This window comes from Fundulus heteroclitus, unplaced genomic scaffold (genome assembly GCF_011125445.2).
Source record: "Fundulus heteroclitus isolate FHET01 unplaced genomic scaffold, MU-UCD_Fhet_4.1 scaffold_135, whole genome shotgun sequence".
NCBI lineage: Eukaryota > Metazoa > Chordata > Actinopteri > Cyprinodontiformes > Fundulidae > Fundulus > Fundulus heteroclitus.
Window position 1 is genome coordinate 111,457 of NW_023396547.1, and position 21,586 is coordinate 133,042.

The window sequence follows — 21,586 nt, forward strand, 5'->3', positions numbered from 1 at the left end:
AAGTACAGAGACACTAGACCCAACAATGACAACCCTATCATGGTCACTGTTAAAGATGGAGTGGACGGTTGTTCTGGAAATGTAGGTAAGAAACGTCAAAGTCCCTTTCTGGTCAACTGTGCAACACCATGGTACCTGCTCGTCCGCTCCTTAGGGGGATCGCGCCAAAGCCCTTCCTCTTCTTCTCATAAACTGGAAAGTTTGCTTCTTGCGACTTTTCAAAGTATACGGTGAGAGCAGCGGAGCTACAATGAACGTCTGAAATCGAAGCTCGCTGGGGACATAAACACCAGAAATGTGCAGCCAGCAAGAGGAAACTAACAGGGAACGTATACGGTTATAGGTGTTGTGTGAGCACCTCACAATGATTGACGTGTGGGACAACAGTAGATAAGGTGATACCCCTGGAACCTGAAGCCGAAAAGAGATTGTCCGCTATACCTTTAAAGGCCTCTGGGCTTTCTAAACACCTCGGAAGTTCTACAGTGATGCAGAGATTAAAGTAAAAGGAGCCCTGACTGGGTACCGAATTCAGTAAAGAGAAATTTATGCATTAAAATTATTATTATTGTTTTTGGACTTGTAATAATGTAATAATCCAAATTTTGAAATAATGCAGTTTAAACTGTGTAATGAATTTACATCATATACGACTCTCGTTTCATAAGGTGAATTACTGGTATAGCGTTTCCATGACATTCTAATTTATTGAAAAGCTCCTTTATGTCTGATTTATTTGCTGTGCCAATGTAGTTTTGTTTGATCTGAAGCAATTTATTTTGAAGGATTTAACCGTAAATTATACAATGAGTAAATTAAACCTGACAATTATAATTCAACAGAAAATAAAGCAGAACTTTCCATGATTTGGAATTATCTTTATGTAAAAATTTATAAAAACTGCGGCAACTCTTAAGTACCTTATAGGTAGCAGTCGTGACAGTACCATTTTATTTTCTCGTGGAACTGAAGAACTGAAACTACTACATAACGGAGGATGAACTACTTTCTTGGAGGTAAGTCAGTGGGCATCTATATATATATATATATATATATATATATATATATATATATATATATATATATATATATATATATAGAGAGAGAGAGAGAGAGAGAGAGAGAGAGAGAGAGAGAGAGAGAGAGAGAGAGAGCGCTTATGAGTTTTCCAATCAGTCACCGCTAGAGGGCAGAACAGATTAACACAATGAAGGCATGCAACAGGATGTGTGTTTTTAAAAATCAGATTTTAGAAATCCGGATTAGTGAACACTAGAATAAAAACACACAATTATTTAGTGCACCTATATGGCGCTTACCTCTCTTTTAATGTCCAAATAAAAACCATTTATATATATATATATATATATATATATATATATATATATATATATATATATATATATATATATATATATATATATATATATATATACTGTTATGGAAATATATAATCACTTATATATAACAGTTGTGTCTCTCTTTCTCCAAATTGATCCTACAAATGTTCTTGCACGGCAGATAATCCACTGGGGTCCGGGGAGGAGGGAGGTGTTATTTACGAGGTTACGTGAAGGCGTCACCGTTCCACCCATAGACATCAAGCTTGGCTTGGCTCCAGGCTAATTCTACAACAACACACCGCTGCTAACGCGCACGCTGTCATTTCCTACCGACCTGATCGGGATTCCCAGACATCGTAGCCAGACGCGGAGCAACTTAGCTTCGTGAGAACAAGGCTGCTTTCTGATGAGTAACAGCCAGAAAGTAGGCTAGCGAGGGCTGCTGGGCTAACAGGAAGAGCCGAAAGTCTTGTTTTCGGGTAAGAATGACGAGCCCTGCCATGTTTTCTCTCCCATGTTCACGTCGCGCTAATTAACCCCCAACACTTCCTAATACCCGTATGGCGCATTGGCGACAGGGAGTCGCCGGCACCTATTTACCGTGTGCTATTTTGGTACCAGTGCTGTGGCTGTCAGGTGTTTTATGCTCCAACTGGAAGCCAGCTAGCAGCTAACGTTAGCTTTGCCTCGCGCATTGATTGTCCAGGCTGCATTGTGGCGATGGTGGAGCAGCAACTTCGGTCTGTGGGATGCATTTCTTTAGCCTACTGCCTGTGTGTGTGATGATGATGATGATGATGCCTTTAGGGTATGCTCTGTTAAATGGGTAAAAAATAACTGGTCTCTGTTTCCCAGCTGACCAGCTTCCCACATCCAGCTATGTGAGCTGCTCTGATGTGCGTCTCTTCAGTGCCTGGCTGATCTCCAGCTGCTCCCGAGGAATTCTACGTAAACACCGACTTGCCCTGCTGCTGAGTCAGCACCCCCCCCCCCCCCCCCCCCCGCCCCCCCCAGGTTTATGGTGGTCTGGGTTGTGGGGGTGACTTCCTAGGGCGGCGTCCACTATGCCTCTGGGACTGGGAAGGAGGAAGAAGGCGTCCCCCCTGGTGGAGAATGAGGAAGCGGAGCCCATCCGTGGGGGTCTCAACGTGGAGGGCTTGGACGGGGGGGTCGCCGGGGAGGCGGCGGGCTCCGACGGCCTCCCCCCCCCACCGAACAGCATGAGACCCCGGCTCATCTTCCACACCCAGCTGGCTCACGGCAGCCCCACGGGCCGCATCGAGGGCTTCAGCAACGTGCGAGAGCTGTACGCCAAGATCGGAGAGGCCTTCGGCATCCCGGCGTCTGAGGTCAGTCTGGGGGTTTGAAAGCACGAGACCCTTTTGAGATAAGGGGGGGTGGGAGAAAAGTTAAATCTGGACGCGTCTCTCCACAGGTTATGTTTTGCACGCTGAACACTCACAAGGTGGACATGGATAAACTCTTAGGGGGGCAAATCGGGCTGGAGGACTTCATATTTGCCCACATTAAAGGCCAGAAGAAGGAAATAGAAATCTTCAAGGGAGAGGATGCGCTGGGGTTGACAATCACTGATAACGGAGCGGGTTACGCTTTCATCAAGGTGAGGAAAGACTTTCAGAGCAACAGAGAAAAAGGTCCCGGTCCTCGTCCTTTTAACGCGTTCTGACTTTTTGCCGCTTTTGCAGAGGATCCGAGAGGGAAGCATCATCCACCAGATCCAGGTCATCAACGTGGGCGACATGATCGAGTCCATCAACGGCCACCGCCTCATCGGCTGCCGACACTACGAAGTTGCCAAAATGCTGAAGGAGCTTCCTAAGGGCAAAATGTTCACCATCAAGCTTGTGGAGCCCCTCAAAGCTTTTGGTGAGTTACGGAGAACCGTGACCTAAAATCACAAGCTCCCTTGTCACGTTTCTTGATCTCTACTCGATTTATTTTAAGACGCCAGCAGCAAAATGCTATTCTACACTGACCTGACATCTAATACCGGCGTCCTTAGTGGCTTTAGTTTTATTATTTAACATCCCGTTACAAGAAAAAGGCGGCAAACGCCTGACTTAATAAAGCAGGTACGGTAGATTCATGAAATGACCTGAAAATAACTTCACTTTCTACCCTGAAGCTGAGATAATTGTTAAAGGTAGGCAATAGGCGATGATGTCGCATATAAAAGGTTTTATAAGTGAAGCTTTACTGGGCGTAAAAGGTCTATGTTTGAGATTCAGGTTAAACAGTTTGTAAAGCATTATTTCTTATGTTATATTTACAGTCTTCAACACGTTTTCGTTTTTTTTTTTTTTTTTGAAAATGTCACAGTATTCATATAAAAGGTAAGTCGTAACCTAAAAACCCTGAAAGGCAGGAAGCCCATGTTTGGGCATCGAACCCCGGGCGGCTTCCTGAATGTGTCCGTTTTACCACTACGTCATCCGCCGCTTCAGTAAAAACGGACTTCACCGTGATTTCAAAACAAAAGCATGGTTCAGCCTTTCTCACCTGGTTATATTAGCGATTAGCATGGTTAGCATTTTCAACTAAAGCCAATCGGTCTCTGTATAAACTCACGCTAACATGTAGATTTGCAGAAGGCTGCTAACGCGTTCTAAACCCAGCTTTCCCCACGACTGACAGAGGTTAAAAGCTTAAAGGGATTAAAAATCGAATCTGCTGTGTTGTGGTCAGCCTTCTTGTCATCTTCTGAAATGCAGCTGTAGAAAACAGTTTCCTTTCTTAGTGTTTGTTCTTCCTTGCACTCATACACTCAGTGTTCTTATTGTCCTGAGGTGCGTTTGAAAGAGAGAAAAAAATCAGATTTTTCCAGTTTCAGACCCGGCGGTCACCACCTTAAATTCAATTAAAAAATGCTTTATTAATCCCAAAGTGAGGTGAAAATGGGCTCATTTGGGGAACTAGTTGATTTTTTTTTTTTTTTTGCCAGTGCAGCTCTGGTTTACACTGAATATGTGAACTGTTCCTACGTAGATATGATCGGCCAGAGGTCCTCAGGCCGGTCGGCATCGGGGGTCCAGCTCGGGACGGGTAGAGGGACCCTCCGTCTGCGCTCTAAAGGTCCCGCCACAGTGGAGGAGCTGGTGAGTTGGCGGCAGAAGCTTTTGGCCTGTCGGGTTAAATAAACCTCCGTCGCTTTGCCTGGTCGCGCACGTTAAATCTCGCTCTTTCAGCCTTCCGCGTTCGAGGAAAAGGCGATCGAGAAGGTGGACGACCTGCTGGAGAGCTACATGGGCATCAGGGACAGCGAACTGGGTGAGAATCCGCGTCTCCGTAGACCCGTCGCCGTTTTTATCCTGTCGATCTGAACGACCGCCTCTCTCTCTCTCTCTCTCTCTCTCTCCTCAGCGGCCACCATGGTGGAGCTGGGCAAAGACAAGAAGAACCCAGACGAGTTCGCCGAAGCTCTAGACGAAACCCTGGGAGACTTCGCCTTCCCCGACGAGTTTGTCTTCGACGTCTGGGGCGCCATCGGGGACGCGAAGGTCGGACGCGTGTGACCGATGGGAGCGGAACGGCGCGCGTCAACGCCCGCAACACTACTAGAAAACACCATCATGAGTTTATTTTTAGTCCAGCGTGCAACACTCCTTCTGTTTTTTTGTGCATTTCCACCCTTTGGGGAGCCGGAGCGGAAAGTGACTGCAGCGACTTCCTAAAGTGCTTTAATTTGTCTTCCAGCAATTTTTTTTTTTTTTTGGTTGTTGCCAGAAACGACGTGGTTGAGCACATCTCGTGACGTCCCCCCCTCCCCGCATGTTGATGTCGTAGTAGCCGGCAGCGCGGAGCGAGCACCGGCTGCGCTTTCTGATACGGGAGAAAAAAATAATCTTTTTAATATTAAAAACTGCAAAAACCAGCCGGTAGAGGCGAAGCCGCAGCTGCACGTCGCCCCACCTTCTCAGATGTTGCGCAACACTGAACCAGAGTGCTGCTGTGAACTGCTCCTCCACGCTACTGTGACGGGACGTTTCTACAAGCATGTGCTGTTACACTATTTTGTTGTTGTTGTACATTTCTTCATAACATCTGGTGTTTTATTTTTTTTTCCTTGTTTTTTTTCTGTTTAAAAGTAAAATCTCTGGTTACAAGGAGGCGATAGTAAACCGTAGCTTTACACTAAAAAGATTCGTGGCTAGACGGGAGAAGGAGGCCGTCTATTGCAGACTCTACAGTGTTGAGAGAAAATCAGTGTTAACTTCCTGTCACTCAAGGTCAAGCAGCAGGTCGCTTTGTGGACCGTGTCGACTTATTTTTTTATAGCTAGTGTTTTTATATGAGGTGATGTGATGTGTGTTTAAAAAAAAAAAATTGTATGGAAAAAAGATGAGCGTTTTCACCATGTTGTGCGTCTTTGTTGCTCAGAGAGGGGTATCAAAGAAACGCTAATGGTTTGGGAGCAGCTGTGCATAAAACTACCTGCATTTCAAGGTTTGTTTGTTTAGTTTTTTTTTTTTTTGTCGTTTTTTTTTTTTTTTTTTTTTTTTTTTTTTTAGATATTTTGTTAACATTCAGATGCATGGTGTTAAAGAACCTGACTGAGATGTGACTTCCGTCGTGCTAAACGCCTAATTTAAAAGAAGAAAAAAGGAAAAACCCTTTTTGATGTGCTAACATTTTCTGATCCAACTGTGATGAAGCTATCATGTAGTTTTGTTTAACTCCTCAGTTGATGATGAATCTATAATGGGGTCATGTAATTAACTCGTGCTTGGACACTAAGAATTATTTTGGATGGCTTTGTGTTGCACTGTCCCAAGTTCAAATATAATGCAATAACACCCACGCAGCGCGCTCTCTGTTTGGTCTTTCTTTTTTGCACAGTTGTGTCTTTTTTTAAAGCGGTTTCAGTGACATTATCTAACCCTTTTACCCACTTTGGTAGCTTTAAATGTTTTGGAGCGCTCGCAGAAACCGGCCCTGAAGGTTGTTTGTATTTCTTCTCCCTCCTTTGTCCTCCTGAAATATGCATGTCGTCTATTCAGACGGTGAAATCTCTGTCAGCGGGCCGTCGGCTGGCGTAATCGGACCGACCTCGGCTCACTTGATAGGGCCGGTCGGACTCGCCGAGGTCACTTACAGGCCTCAGCCTGGAGGGGTGGCACATTTGGAGTGTGTGACACAACCCCCCCACCCCCCCGCTTCCTCTTATTGTTTAGAAAGTAAACAGAAGTCCAGGAAAAAAAAACACGTTGCATAAAAGTTAAAAATGATTTGCATATAATTGATTTAAATAAGGTTGTATTCTCACAGCAAAAGCATGCATTGGATCTTGTGGGAGGACCCTTTAGGAATAAAGCAGAAATATTTTTTCCTCTTCCTGGTGACCAGCTTTGCATTCATTTCTGGAGTCATTTTTGGGTAATTTTTTCACAGTTACTGTAAATCTTTTAGTTTTTTTTTTGCAACTACAACCTTTTGCTTCACCATACTGATATACACAGCTGGTTAACATTATTTTTTGTTCTTTTTAAATGCCTAAATGCCTTCTGTAGTGTGTTTTTGAGCCGTCACCACTCTGGAAAATCCAGCCAGAGCTAATCTGTGTTTTGGTGAGAGAAGAAGGTTCTTGCGCAAGAATTAGTGCACTGTGGCTCGGCCCACTGGCCTTTTTTAAAGCAGCACGGCTTAAAACAAACACCCCAAAGCGAGATGTTTCCACCTCTGCGCTTGACTTTTGAAATAGTTTCTCCAAACGCAGGGTTCCGGATGCCAAGAAGTTTAGTTTTGGCCTCGTCTGTTCATCTTCTGAATCATTTCATTCGCCAGCAGGACAGGAGACCCTGTATGCACGCCGTTACATGAGTCACCTGTTGTGTTCTCGGTTCAATTTGGTCCTAGTTGCCCTCAGAACAGCTTTAACATCCTTGACCCCTATCCTTTTCACCCTAAAAGAAATAAAATAAAACTTAAGTCATTTTATATTTAATCTTTTCTGAACATCTTTAGCTAATGTTCTATGAGCCCGATCCAGTCTTGTGGAGCTCTGGTCACTGAAAGCTCGTTCCCATGGTGTAGTGCAGCCGGGGGCAGAGGAAATCGTACCTGTGGAAAGGCGTACTTTACAAACACAATAAATTGGCCCCAGAAGTTCCTGATACACGTTGACTGATTTTTTCTCACATGGGCGCACAACCAGTCTGGCAACCAGAGTTCTGGATGCTTGGCTGAACACTTTTTCACTCAATGAGAAGAAAGTAGTTACTTGACACCTCTGCTGGGAATCCCCCCAAAACAAACAAAAGCTAAAAACTTAAGTACAAATACTTTGTTACCTTACTTAGGTAGACTTTTTGGTTACACTTTAGTGGAGTATTATTTTTTTTGACCTACTTTTTACTTCTACTCCTTACATTTTCATGCAGTTATCTGAACTTTCTACACCTTACATTTTGAAAATAGTCTTATTCTATTCTCTTTCAGCTTGTTTTCGTTCTGGCTTGTCAATAAAAACCAAAAATAACCAAAAAAATAAATAATTCTGATAAATTGCACTACCTGAGTGATAAGGATTGTGGTTGGAGGCAGTACTGCACCCTGCCTGTTTGCCAAACTCCCCAACAAAAACTTAAGAACAAAACGTCAAACATTGTATTTTTTGGATTATTTGTCGTTTTCCTTTCTTTCATTTTTTTTGATTAACCGCTATGATTAATCTTTCATTTTGGCAACACTGTCTACTGTATACAGACAACCACACAAGGGTAATTGCTATAAGAGGGCCATGCGCTCATTTTCACGTCCACTTTTGTTTTCTTACATCTGTTGCCCTCATCAATTCCTGTAGCTACGCTTGGATGTTCATTTACATTCCATTAATAACAATAAAGGGTTATTGATAATATGTCTCTGAAGTTTGACTTTTTTGCACCAATACTTATAGGCAACCAGATATCAGATTTTCTGCTCCATGAAACCCATGTTGATGCTCAGTATTGCACCTACATGGACCTTTAATATATTGTACTAAATGGTTTGTTTTCAATGGACATATGTGTGGGTGAAGCAGCCAATCCCATTTTTTTCCAATATTAACAGACTATATAATTATAGTAATGGGGGTATGACTTATAGTTTATGTAGTTTAAGTAGTTTTATATTTGGTACTTTCATACTTCTACTTGAGTAAAAGGTTTGAGTTGATACTTCTACATCTACAGAAGTATTTTTAAACCCTAGTATCTATACTTCTACTTGAGTAATCGATGTGAATACCTTTGACACCTGTTTCCCACTCCATCTTCTGACTCTTTTATATCAAAATTAAAGTAGTACATAAAAAAAAGAACCAACGTCGACAGTGGATAAAATAATGACTGGACACCCAGATAAAGAAATGATAAAAGTTGTTTGCAAGATGAACACCAGATCACTCAAAGCAGCCCTTTTTTATTGGAAAACTTTAATGTTGTGGTTGCTAAATGAGGGGTGGCGACCTTTACCTTATTTACTAGAAGTGGCAAACCAGTTCTGCGAGTCTTTGTTGATCTATAACTCAGGCTGCTGTTAAAGTGTGGCCAGGTTACTCTCTGGACCCACCTTGGAGCTCTTCCTCTCTCCGCATACCGCGGCGGCACCTATAAGAGCAGCTCTCTCCCCCCTCTCTGGGAACCGACCATGGCTTTGCGGCCCCGTGCTTCCTCCCAGCCAGGAAAGCTCTCCCTGCCTCAGATCACCAAGGTGGTCTCGTCGCTTCGCCCGCGGGCGGTTTCCTCTCGCTCGGGCTCCATGCTGGAGGACGAGCTGTCCTGCCCCGTCTGCTGCGAGATCTTCAAGGAGCCGGTGGTGCTCAAGTGCAGCCACAGCTTCTGCAGGGCCTGCCTGCAGCAGTTCTGGAACAAGAAGAAGGCCAGGCGCGAGTGTCCCATCTGCAGGAGGAAGTGCTCCCTGACGGAGCCCACGGTCAGCCTGGCCCTGAAGAATGTGGCCGACACCTTCCTGAGGGAGCAGGAGAGGAGGAAGGCCACGGCCGGGCTGGGGGCGGAGGCCGGCGCGGCGGGGGAAGACGCCGTGGTGCTGGAGGAAAAGTGCGCGACCCACGGGGAAGTTCTCAAACTCTTTTGTATGGATGACTTTGAAGTCTTGTGCTGTGTGTGCCACACTTCCAAGAAGCACCAGGGGCACAAGGTGTGTCCCTTAGACGAAGGGGCCCTGGACCTGAAGGTAAGAATAACTCCAAAGTTAATAATCCATCATTGTAAAAGCTTGAATAGCTGCTTTAACTGCGCTGAAAACTCCGAGAACCCGGAAAGTGACTCAACCAATGCTACGGATGCAGATCTATTCTCTGGTTTTCCTCTGATTTCTTTTTTTTTTTCTTCCTCTGACAGACTGAACTGAAGAAGGATCTGATCCCCCTGAAGAAGAACCTGCGCCGCCTGTATGAAGCCAAGCAGGAGTGTGATGACACAACTGTGCACATCAAGGTATCAATAAACAGATCCAAGAACCGCTAGATGACCCGTGTGACTGCTGATGTAACTTTAACGCCAGATGAGTCACGCCACTGTTAGTGGGTAAACACCCCAGCCGCCGCCGTGTTAGGCAAACGGAGCGATTTGGTTTCTCGGAGGCTCTGAAGTTCTCAGGTGTGTAATTTAAGATAAATCTCCTATGCATTCATAGATGGGTACTTAGGTGTTGAAAATCAAATTAAACTGGTAGCAATATAGATATATTTGCAGGTATTTCCGCACAAAAGCCTCAGTATCCATCAGTGCAGCAGGCCTGTTCTCATTCAGACAGGTCAACTCTAAAGTTTCTGGAAACAATAAGCAAATAATTAAACCACCTCAGTCTACTCCTTTTTTTAAATTACTTATTTATGTTACAACCACAAGCCTTAGTTTGTTTCAGACGGCTTTTATGTGACGGATCAAATACAAAAAAAGTGGACGTCGGTAAAGAGGCGTGGTTTTACGAGCTTTTTGCTGATAAAAATGAGTAACGTGTGTTTGGCATTTTAAATTTGACCTCTTTTGAGGTTGAATAACATTGTTTACGTATTTTTGAACTGAATTGAATTTAAATGTTTTTTTCCCTACTTGAAAAGGAAACCCAGGGCAACCGATCGTGTGCAAAACTAACATAGTTATCAACTTCCTTCCACTGCGTTTACCTCTGCAGCTCTTTCGGCGTATGTGTCTACTCACCCTACAGAGCTAGAAAAGAAAATATGGAGCTTTTTAATTACAGATTTCAGGGTAAAGGTGGATGACCACAAACGTTTGCCACTCTTTTGAAATCTCTATTTGGAAAAAAAAAAATCTGTTTTTCTTCCATTTTGCAAATATGTGTTACTTTGTGTGTTTACTTTGAGGTGCACATTTAAAACGCAGTAAATCTACGACTACTTGGCCCTTTTTAGTTAGCTCCCTGCTCACCATGGCAGGGCTGGAAATTAAGTGAGTAAACTTTTATTTATACAGCACCTTTCAAGCCATAGATCTCAAAGTGCTGTACAATAGAAAAACTAAACAGCAGTGCATACAAACAGGTAATCTAGAGCAATTTTTAAAAGTTGAGTTTCAACTCAACAGAGTCTACAGACCACAAACTAAAGGGGATCGCTGATTCAGCTTTAAACCTCTGACTTTCATCCCCGTAACCCTTTAAAGCCTAATACACCTAATTATGTGGAAACGTTTACATTTTTTAAAAAAATAAAATCTTTTTTGGTTACTTTAAAAAAATAAAACGCCAGGCTTTTAAATTTTCTTTGTGTCATAATTGATATGTTGGACCAAAAAAATAAATTTTCCTCATTTTTATATAGGGTGTGCAGGATATCTTCATTTGTATGTTGTAAATTGAATGTTCAGAAAAATGACTGGCTTTGTTCAAGATGTGGAGGTCCCAGAAATACTTGTATCAAAAACGATACACCTGAGGTTATGAGGATTAAAAAAAGACAGAAGAAATTTGAACCTTTCTTTTTGAAGCAGCAATTCATCAACAGAATTTAGTTGGTTACGCTAACCTTCTCTGGCCAAGAAGTGTCGTATCAGACTGGAGGATGCCTAATTAGATTTGACTCGCGAATCAGATATGGTCTTGCTCTGCTGGTCAGAGGGCCTAGTGCCCCTTTGTTTATGTAGGCTGGTTGGACAAAACCCCCCATTGATCATTTAAGGGAGAACAGATCTGCTTCAGTGGTGCTGAACTAGAAGAAAAATCATGTAATTTCAACCAGGTTTCAGACCAGTCTCAAGCTAAAAGTTTCCTCACCAGGGGAGGCACTTCAACAGATTTCTTTCAGTCTAACAAGAAATATGCTCATCGAACCATTTCCACATCCATGCCTTTTCTCAGATCGCCCTGATTCAACTATGCCGTTATTTTGCTCTTCTAATAACAGCTGTGTGGCCTTATTATTTAACTGTGGCACAGCAACATTCGGCACATCCTTTCTGTGTTTTCCTGTGTGGTAGAACCAGACGGAGGCCACGGAGAAGCAGATAAGGCAGGAGTTCCAGGAGCTTCGGGAGTTTCTCGAGCGGGAGGAGGAGGCCAGACTGGCCGCCCTGCAAGAGGAGGATGAAGAGAAGAAGGAGCTGGTGAGGAAGAAGTCTGACAGCATAACCAGAGACATCCTCACTTTCTCTCACGCCATCATCGCCATCGAGAACGACATCGCCTCCAGTGACGCTCAGTTCCTGCAGGTGAGTAGGCTTTCTTTCTGGGGAAAAATAAAATACCTCTGTTGCTCCATGCTGAACATAAAGTGTCCCAACTGTCCTTTCAGAATTACATCAACACAAAGAAAAGGTAGGATTTGTCTATTTTGCTGCAGTATTAAGCCATATTAATGCCCCTGCTTTCTAGCACTGGATGATTATTGTCACATGTCATCACAGAGCACAGCTCCCCCCGAAGGACCCAGAAAAACTGCCAGGTGCCCTCATAAATGTGGCCAAGCATGTGAGTTCTCTTAAATACCACGTGTGGGCAAAGATGGTGGAGCTGGTTCAGTACAGTAAGTACCTCTTCAGACTTGGAATGAACTGAATGTAATAAAAACCTTTTTGAGGTTTATCATGTGCATGAATGCCCTGGTAAGATTAGCTTTTTTTTTGTTTTTAAATGATGAACAGCTTTAGTAATAATAAAAACAACAAATGGTTTGGAATTTATTAGACTTAGACAACTTTATTTGTCTTTTTGTATGCACAGAGTGCATACAGAACGAAATTTCGTTGCATACAGCGTGTAAATTGCAGTAAAATGAAATTACAGTATAGGGTGCGGCAGTGATTCAAAAGTAAATAATTTAAATGTAGACAATGCAGGAGAAGTCACAGTGTACAGGTGAGTATTTTTAAAAAACATTTGTATGTACAGAATTTGATTGTGCAAAGGGCATTTTGTGCAAGAATGCATTTAAAAAAAGTTTGGCAGCGTTTGTAATGCTAGATGGAGATGCAATGATGCAAAATGTGCAAATATGCGAATGTTGTGCAGAGTTCATGGGTTATAGTTCAGCAGTTCAACAGCAGTTCAACAGTCTGATGGCAGCAGGGAAAAAAGCTTTTGCAGAACCTTGTAGACCTGCAGCGGATGCTGCGGAACCTCTTCCCAGAGGGCAGCAGGGAGAACAGTCTATGGTGGGTGTGTGAGGGGTCCCTGATGATGTTACGGGCTTGGGACACGCAGCTGAGATGAAATGTCTTTTATGGAGGGAAGAGGAGCCCCGATGATCCATTCTGCTGTCCTCACCACTCTCCTCACATTCTTCCAGTCGGAGGCACTGCAGCCTCCACACCACACAGAGAGACAGCTGGTCAGAATGCTCTCTATGGTGCTTCTGTAGAAGGTCGTGAGGATGGGCGGGGGCAGGTGGGCTCTCCTCATCCTCCTCAGGAAGGATTGTGGAATTTCCTCCACCCAACACAGGGTTAAAATTACACATTCAGACTAAGATATATTCTTACAAGCTCACTGAAGTTAGCAAGTTTCACCTCATCAATCCAGTTTTTCTACCCATGAACTCGCTTCTGGCTTGAGTCTGGCTGGATATTTGATCTCTTTTGTCACAGTTTGTAGAACTGACTTAAGCTGTTACATTTCCCAGTGTGGATCCAGCTTTCTGACGTAGCCCGCACATTTTCAAGAATGCGGAGGTTGGAGTTTTTTTTTTAAAGAACTTATGGAGACCTAATGTTAGGCAACTTTATCCAGCCCAAAATAACTCGTGAAGCCAATTAGAGATCAGAATTTGGAGGTATTTATTTTCTGTTATTTAATCCTCTATGTAAAATGCAGCAGTATTACTGCCATTCCCACAGCATGATGCTGCCACCATCATGCTTCAGAGTTGGTACAGTGTTGTTGCATTTGGAAAGCTTTACTTTGAACCTTTAAAACCACTTTTTATCATTATGGCCAAATACCTCAGTGTTTGTCTTTTCTATCAGTACAACTTGTCTTCAGAAGACATTTAGCTTCTCCACATGTGCAGCTGAAAATAGATTTTGCGCTAAGAGCCTCTATTTTGTTCAGCAGCCTTATCATTCTCATCATGATAGCCACGTTCTTTGAATTTTCTTCCTACTTTGCCAGCAAAACAACGGCACCACGGCATGATGGTCCCACCGCCGTGCTTGAATACCGTCGTTCTTATGTTTGAAAGACTCACCTGACTGCTCCATCCTGCAAAAAATCTAACTTAGATTATTAAAAGCACCAAATTAATATGACATTCATGCTCAGGATGTTGTGAATTTAAGCTTATGATTGTAAACTGGCCTTCTGCTTTCAAATCTTTTATATTTTCAGTCGGGGATCTTTAGTCTTCTTTCTATCAACAGACCAAACATTGACCAAAGTATTGAATGACAGATAACTGCAGCAGTGGAGGGAGCAAACCCACCCTCCCCCGGCTTTTGGGTTAGGGGACAGGGAAATGTGTATTCAGTGTGTGTGTGTGTGTGTGTGTGTGTGTGTGTGTGTGTGTGTGTGTGTGTGGGGGGGATGGTTTCACTGTGGCTGTGGCAGCTATACCCTTCTCAAGGTATAGTTCAAGGTATATCTGCCAAATACATCAAGTATTTGATGTGAATTGATGTTTTCACTTGATACAATTTAATGTTTGTCACTGATCTCATAACCAGTGACTGTTTCGGTGTGTTTAGGATGTTTTTATGTTTTCATGATGTAAAGCACTTAACCGCCTCGCTGCTGAGATGTGCTAGACAAACAAACTTGACTTGACTTAACAGACTTTGCTCTAACACAAAGGAACAAACCTTGAATTCATCTTTTTTTTTTCTGTTAAACTACTTTATTTTTCTTCCGATTTAGCACCGATAACCCTGGACCCCAACACCGCCTACTCCTGGCTGTCCCTCTCCCCCGACTTGACCAGCGTGACCAACATCGGGTCCCTGCAGCAGCTCCCAGACAACCCCGAGCGTTTCGGTCACTTCGTGTTCGTGCTGGGATCAGAGGGCTTCACCTCAGGCCGCCACGCCTGGGAGGTGGAGGTGGGCGGCAAGGTGGACTGGATGCTCGGCGTGGTCACTGCGTCCGTTGACAGGAAAGGCCGCATTTCGGGCTGTCCGGAGGGGGGCTTCTGGATGATCTCGCACTCCGAGGGCGAGTACTCGGCGATGACGAGGCCCAGCACGCCGCTCCACCTCCAAGGGGACCTGACTCGTGTCAGGGTGCAGCTCGACTATGAGGCTGGGGAGGTGATTTTCTCCAACCCCGTTACCATGACGTCCATCTACACCTTCAACGACTCTTTCACTGACAAGATGTACCCTTTCTTCTGCCCCGGCGTCAACATTAACGGGAGCAACCCCAAACCTCTCAAGATCTGCCCCGCCAAGGTGGCTGTGTGGAACAGTGCGACCTGGTGATCTGAGATCGTGTCCCACGGAGTTACGATGTGCTTTATGTTACAAAAGTCTGATGACGATACACAGAAAACGCAAGAAGTCATTGTTGTTTTTACGGTAATTCCAGACACTCGTGTGCTAACCTTGTCTGCTTCTTCACGAGGAGCAGCAAATGAGCACCCCCAGGTGGTGAAAACACACTCATTTAGTTTTATATCTCACACCACAGTCATTTTAACTTTAATCTTACAATTCCACTAAATGAAGGCGTGTTTACTTATATAAGATCTACATTTCTGCGTTTCAAGTGAGCCAGTCACTGAAATGCATTTATTTAAGTCAAAAAAGCTATTTTATTATTAGATTATGGGCAAAAAGCAGAAGCAGTTACAAGATGACAAAGTTACTCACATTTTGCTTAAAAATAGACCACAGAACATTAAATGAACCTCATCAAAAATATGAAAATAAATAAAATGTGGAATCAAAATGACTGGTCCTTGTGTCTCCTTCACTGATGCAGGAAATCCAGAAAATTGTTTTTCCCACCCTGGACTATTCATTATTTGGGCTAACATCAGGAACAATATAATGCAGGAGGTGAAATTTCTTTGAAATCAAATAAATTCCACAAAATTAAGTTAAAAATGATGACACCCTTTGGTATATTTAGATTTAAAATTGTGTTTATACAACCAAGACATCTGTTTCTTGTGGAAAATAAGAAAGGTATCCCTAAAGATAATACGATTACAAACCAAAGTAAAAGAAGTATCTATTTAAAAAAATAAATAAAAATGTACTTACTGTTTATCCTTCTTAAATAGAAATGGCATGTTATTAATTATGTATACCGCTCTCAGTGATCAATGGAAAAGTCTTCACTGACCTTACAACAGCCAAATCCATCTTATTGCTGACTGGGTTTTTGCATTTTTCCACTAGGATTTATCTTTATAAGCTCTTTTAGCCTGGAGGACCTCCTTATCATCACCCTAATCTTACGCTCCCTCCACAGCTTATCAACCAGATCCACTTCAGGAATCCGACTGGGTTTTTCCAAAATATTACCATTAACATGTCTGTCAAATAAAACAATATATACTTTAAACCTACATATGTTTGGAGTATTCATTATTTTGGGCTTTGCTGTATTTTTTTATATTTTTATCATTTTTTTTTTATCAAGACTAAACTATACTTGCAACAAAAAATCGTTTCATTTCACCAGAGCTCACCCTAACTCCAACATCCTGATGTATTCAACGTGATTGTCAGAGAATAAACTGCTTCCTCTACATTGTTTCGTTGCGTCCTTATTTGGAGGAACTGGCTCTGAGGTGCAATAGAAAGTTCCCGTCTCCACCCATGTCTCTGGATGGAGCCGGGAGGGGAATAGAGCTTTCATTATGTCGATGACGATGTCATTTTAAGCATGAGATCAGGGACAGAACAATGAATGATTATGTGTCAAGACCTAAGTGGATCCACGGCACAATGTTCTCGTTTGCTCAGGAAATTAAATACATTTTTTTAGTATTGCATTACTACTCTGTTTTAGAACCACGGGTGTCCCTTACTGGCACACCGGTGACATTGTTTCCTGCGCGTCATCGGGCCAGAAATAATAGTCAGTCCTCTTGACTAGAAAGTCTGCATTGTTTATCAGCAAGCTGAGCCCGGCTGGCCTCACATGAGGGCCCTCCTGCTGTGCACTTATTCCCTACAAAGGTCAGACCTGTCTGACAAGAAAAGGAGGATCAGCACCAGGCCGGCACAGACATTACATGTTCTGTGAAAAACTATTTCCCTCCTCTGTTTTCTTTTTCTTCACACTGAAATCATTCATAAAACACATTTTAATGTTAGGCGGAAACAACTTGAGTAAATAGAAAACACTGTTTTCACATGAAGATTTCCTTTATGGAAGCAGGAAGCTATCTTCACCAACCTGGGCTTTTGTGAAAAAGTAATAGATCCCCTTGTTAAATCATTAATCGACTGTAATTATCTATGAAGGTCAATTTCCCGACCCACACCAATGCCTAGAACAAAAATATTATTTAGAAATAACTTATGTGACAATATGAAATAGGTTAAAATAACTTATACCCTAATTGAAAGAAATTGAAGAGCAATGTACCAGGTATTCAAACATGGTGGTGATGGTCTTCTTGTACTTCGATGATTCAGGGCCTTTATGATTTGTTGTAATTGATGGAAGTGAAAATTTGGCTCTCTGGCAGAAAATTTGAAAGGACAATTTTGGACCTTAAACCGGTTATGAAGCATTAATTGTTGAAGCGGCAGATCAGCGAGATTTTTCTCACAGATGATGTCCACATAGCAATTTATTACTTTTGATAATTTTTTTTCGGTCTCCTACCCGCATCTGTCGTTTTTTGCGTTCGCAAAATCCATGGAGTCAAAACAATCTCGCTAGGCGGATTTTCCCAGTGACGTCATACCATGAGTCGCAAACCTGGAAGCCGGCACCCGCTACACTGTCTGAGTACTAAATGGATAACATATGATAACATACTGATGTGAACAAAATTAAATATCTATGGTGCCTAAAAGAAAATGATGTCAACATACGAAAAAAATATTTGAACTGTGTAGTTAAATGAAAAAACTTGTCCTACCATTCATGATACTCGGAAGGCTGTTTTTCGTCCGCTGCCTTCTCTTCATCTGAAACGTCTGGGGCGAACATGTGAGGCTCAAGAAACAAATATTCTTCCTCCGAAACATCAGAATGGTCACCTGGTAGGAATTGCACGGTTGAAGTCGAAATTTCGCTTTCAGATTTCTCGTTTTCGCTATCGCATGTAGTGCAGTAATCCGCCATGTTTAAAAGAACGTTCACGACATGACGTCACGACTTCCGGGTTGGAGGGCGCTTTAAATCTGATCAGAATCTTTTCCGATTTTCTCTTACATGTGAAAAAAAAAATAAAAAAATTTGGTGGTATATATATTTGTTCATATTTTGCTATATATATATATAATATAAATATACGTAATGTTAAGTCAAACTGAGGGACGCTTCATAATCGGTTTAAACTCAGGCCTATTTTATGCTGTGCAGCAGGACAATGATCTGATGCACAACAACAAGTCCAGCTTTAAATGACTGAAGACAAAGGTTTTGGAGTGCTCTAGTCAAAGTCCGGACCTAAATGCAACTAACATGCTGTGGCTGCCCTTTATCATGCTTGATTTTGACAGTTAAAACAATCCACCAAAGACGAGCCGGTCAGTGATGTAAATGACTTGTGATGACCGAATGTCACGGTTGTTTTGGTTTGCTTTTCCCATAAATACATGAAAGTATCCTTTGAAAACAGATTTTTTTTAGTTGTCTGGTATTAAGATGTGGGTAATGATCTGTTTTTTTAAATGTGACATAAAAATGGAAAACGTGAGAAATATGTAAGGGGAAAATTGTTTTTCCCTGTACATCAGAGAAGTCAAGCAACCCTTTGGGCTGACGTTTGCGTGCGTCAAAACAAACAAGCTGGATTGAAGGTTTAATTCCAGAGTGCAATGCTCATCGTAGACAAAAACTATTTTAAATTTGAGAAGACAATCACAGAGTGCCATTAAATTTTGTCTTGTTCAGTAAATCAATAATTTCCAACAGAATTTAAAGAATTTGAAAACAGGTTCAGAAAAGAAAAGTTAAGGCTAACATTTCAAGAAAGATCAGATGTGGGGTGCCTCAGTGTTCCATTCTTGGGCCACTTTTATTCAATATCCACTGTATATGCTCTCCCTACCTCAGATTAAAAGATAAAAAAGTGTTGCAATCTCTTTTACATTGCAAAAAAAGGAGCTAGTGTAAAGAACATAACCAGGGGATCCAGAATTCAGTCAGCCAAGACAGGTAATGTTTAAAGATGGTTTATTGGTCAGGAAAGCTTCAAGGGAGTCTCTCTTGAGACTGGCTAGAGGTCCGTTGTCAAAAGGCAGGCAATGGGTCAGAACGGTGATGACAGGGGCAGGCAAGATGATCGATGGGATAAACCAGAGTCCATAGTCCGAGAGCCAGTCGAGAGTCAGAGCCAGGTGACCAGAAATCCAGATACAGTCCAAATCAGAATCCGTAGACAGAGTCAGGGCACAGATACAGGTCAGGAATCCAGGTAGCACAGATAGTCAGATCTGACAGGGGAAAGGCAGGCTCTGAGAATCAGGAGGCAGAAACCGGTCAGGTAACAGGCAGACAGACTGTATTCAGGACGCTGGATTAGGCTCACCGGTTGCTCATAATAATCTGGCACTAGTGACTGGTCTGAGGGCTGGTTATATAGTGAGAGGTGCAGGTGGATCTGATGAGGGTTGATGAGAACGGGGCGGAGCTGCACAGGTGTGTCAGGTTGCGAATCAGACCAGCACTAGTGCCAAGATCATGACAACTATAAGTAAAATTTTCTTTAAATAAGTGTATTTTAACTTGATATTAGCAGGTAAATTAGATTATTTGTCAATGAAATTAGTATTTTTACCCCTAAAATAAGATAGTTAGATATACTGCACTTGATATAAGATGATAGAGATGAATTGTTTCTAATCTAAGTGCAAATACCTCATTCCATTGGCATACAATCTTATTTACCTGCTCAAATCCAGGCAAAATACATTCATTTCAAGAAAAAAGGTGTACCGTTTGCATGTTGATGCCACACAACTTTACATTTTTGTTCCCATCTGACTGCAGTCCTTTACAGTCACTGAGAGGGTATATCCATATGAGTGGATGGATCAGATTTCCCCCCACATTATGAATAAAAATCAAAAGTGATTGATTTGGGGCCTAACAATGGGAGGATCTACTTGACTAGACTAAATCTGCCTAAAAACAGAGGATGTAGGAAACTTGGCTGCCTTGGTATTGTCTTCACTGCAAGAATTATGACTCATCTTTCAAATCAGGACACAGAATAAGTTTTTTGTTTTTGTCTTCAGTAGGTCAGATTATTAAAATAGTATTCAGGTTCTCTAAAATGCTGCTGCCAGAGTCCTGACCAACACCAGGAATTTTGACCACATCACATCAGCCCTTTAATCACTGCACAGGCTTTGTGTTTGTAACAGGATATTTTCTAACATACTATTGGTCTGCAAGTTTCTAAACGGTGTTGGGCCTAAATTTACGTCAGACTAGCTGGTCAAGCATGAACCATGTGGACCTATCAGGTTATTAGAGAGGGGTTAACTCTGTTCCCCAGAGCAGAATTAAGCAGCATTTAGTTTCTGCTCCTCAGCTCTAGATCAAACGCCCCGAAAACTTGAGATGTGCTTAAACTTTTCGCCCCTTTAAAACAGGACTGACAATATTACTGTTTGCCTCAACTAAGTACCCATAAAGGTTAAAGATTAGCTGTTTTCAGTTTGCGTTTAACTATTTCTTTTTATGTGATGCAATTTTTTTTACTCTCCTTGTTTTTACCTCTTGTTTTCTTGTAGAACACTTTAAATTCATGGTGCCATAGAAATAACTCGGGCTTACCTTGACCTGACTCATGTTCAGAATCAGGTATTTCCACAGCATAAAGGCAAACTTCCAGGCAGAGAGAGGGGCACTCATGATAGCAAATAAAAGGAAAAAGGATTTCGTATAAACATGCCAGATAAAGACAGGAAATGTTACTGGAGCTTGCTTTCCAGAGCTGTGAGAAGCAAAGGACCTCCCGGTTATAAGCAACCCGGTTGACCTCGGCGGGAATGTAGGGCGATGAAAAAGCTTTGACTAACAGGGTGCAGCTCTGCATCATCCCTCAGACACATAACAGTGCACGTTGTGTATGAATCACACAGACTGTTGATGTGTCAAAGCAGAAAGGACCCCAGTTCGGGCGTGTCTACTAAACAAGAAGCCCCATCAGATGATGCTCTCTGTCTGGACAGTAATATTAGGTGAAAGTGTTGATGCCGTTCCCTCTGGGTGGCTCCCCTCACAAGCTGCACAGCGTGACACCAAACACCAAAGAAAGCCAGTGACGAGTATGAAGTGAGTTTAATATGTACACATTTTTTTTTTTTTTTACGTTATGATTGCAGTGCTTCTACAGTGGTTGTGTTGATAATAATGCTGTCAGTGTGCATTCCTGACAAACTGCTGTACCGTTTCTGTGTAAAGTCTCGCTTCGACTTTCTCGCAAACACCGTTGATACAGTAATAAAACGGCTTTACAGATTATTTACTTTTACAGAACATATCGCTTTCGTGCATCCGTTGGAGCTGAGAGCCTGTGACATAATGCATGTGGTAGTTAATTTTCTTTTTTTTTTTTTTCTAGAGAAATACAGGGCTTTCTGACTGTAAACCATCTCTGACGTGAGAAAATTTGAAACTAAAAAACTAAT

General features: G+C 42.4%; 2 protein-coding genes across 2 annotated transcripts; both read left to right on the forward strand.

Moving 5' to 3' along the window:
- The first annotated feature begins 1,595 nt into the window (after positions 1-1,595).
- On the forward strand, positions 1,596-6,162 carry gipc1 (GIPC PDZ domain containing family, member 1). Its single transcript, XM_036129071.1, has 7 exons — positions 1,596-1,822; positions 2,199-2,692; positions 2,779-2,964; positions 3,050-3,230; positions 4,350-4,459; positions 4,550-4,631; positions 4,725-6,162. The coding sequence occupies exons 2-7, from the start codon at positions 2,408-2,410 to the stop codon at positions 4,874-4,876; spliced, it is 996 nt and encodes a 331-aa protein (XP_035984964.1). The 5' UTR covers positions 1,596-1,822; positions 2,199-2,407; the 3' UTR covers positions 4,877-6,162.
- A 2,721-nt stretch (positions 6,163-8,883) lies between these two features.
- On the forward strand, positions 8,884-16,512 carry trim35-12 (tripartite motif containing 35-12). The gene is made up of 6 exons (XM_012870999.3): positions 8,884-9,539; positions 9,707-9,802; positions 11,807-12,037; positions 12,121-12,143; positions 12,233-12,351; positions 14,676-16,512. The coding sequence occupies exons 1-6, from the start codon at positions 8,994-8,996 to the stop codon at positions 15,233-15,235; spliced, it is 1,575 nt and encodes a 524-aa protein (XP_012726453.3). The 5' UTR covers positions 8,884-8,993; the 3' UTR covers positions 15,236-16,512.
- The last annotated feature ends 5,074 nt before the right edge of the window (positions 16,513-21,586 follow it).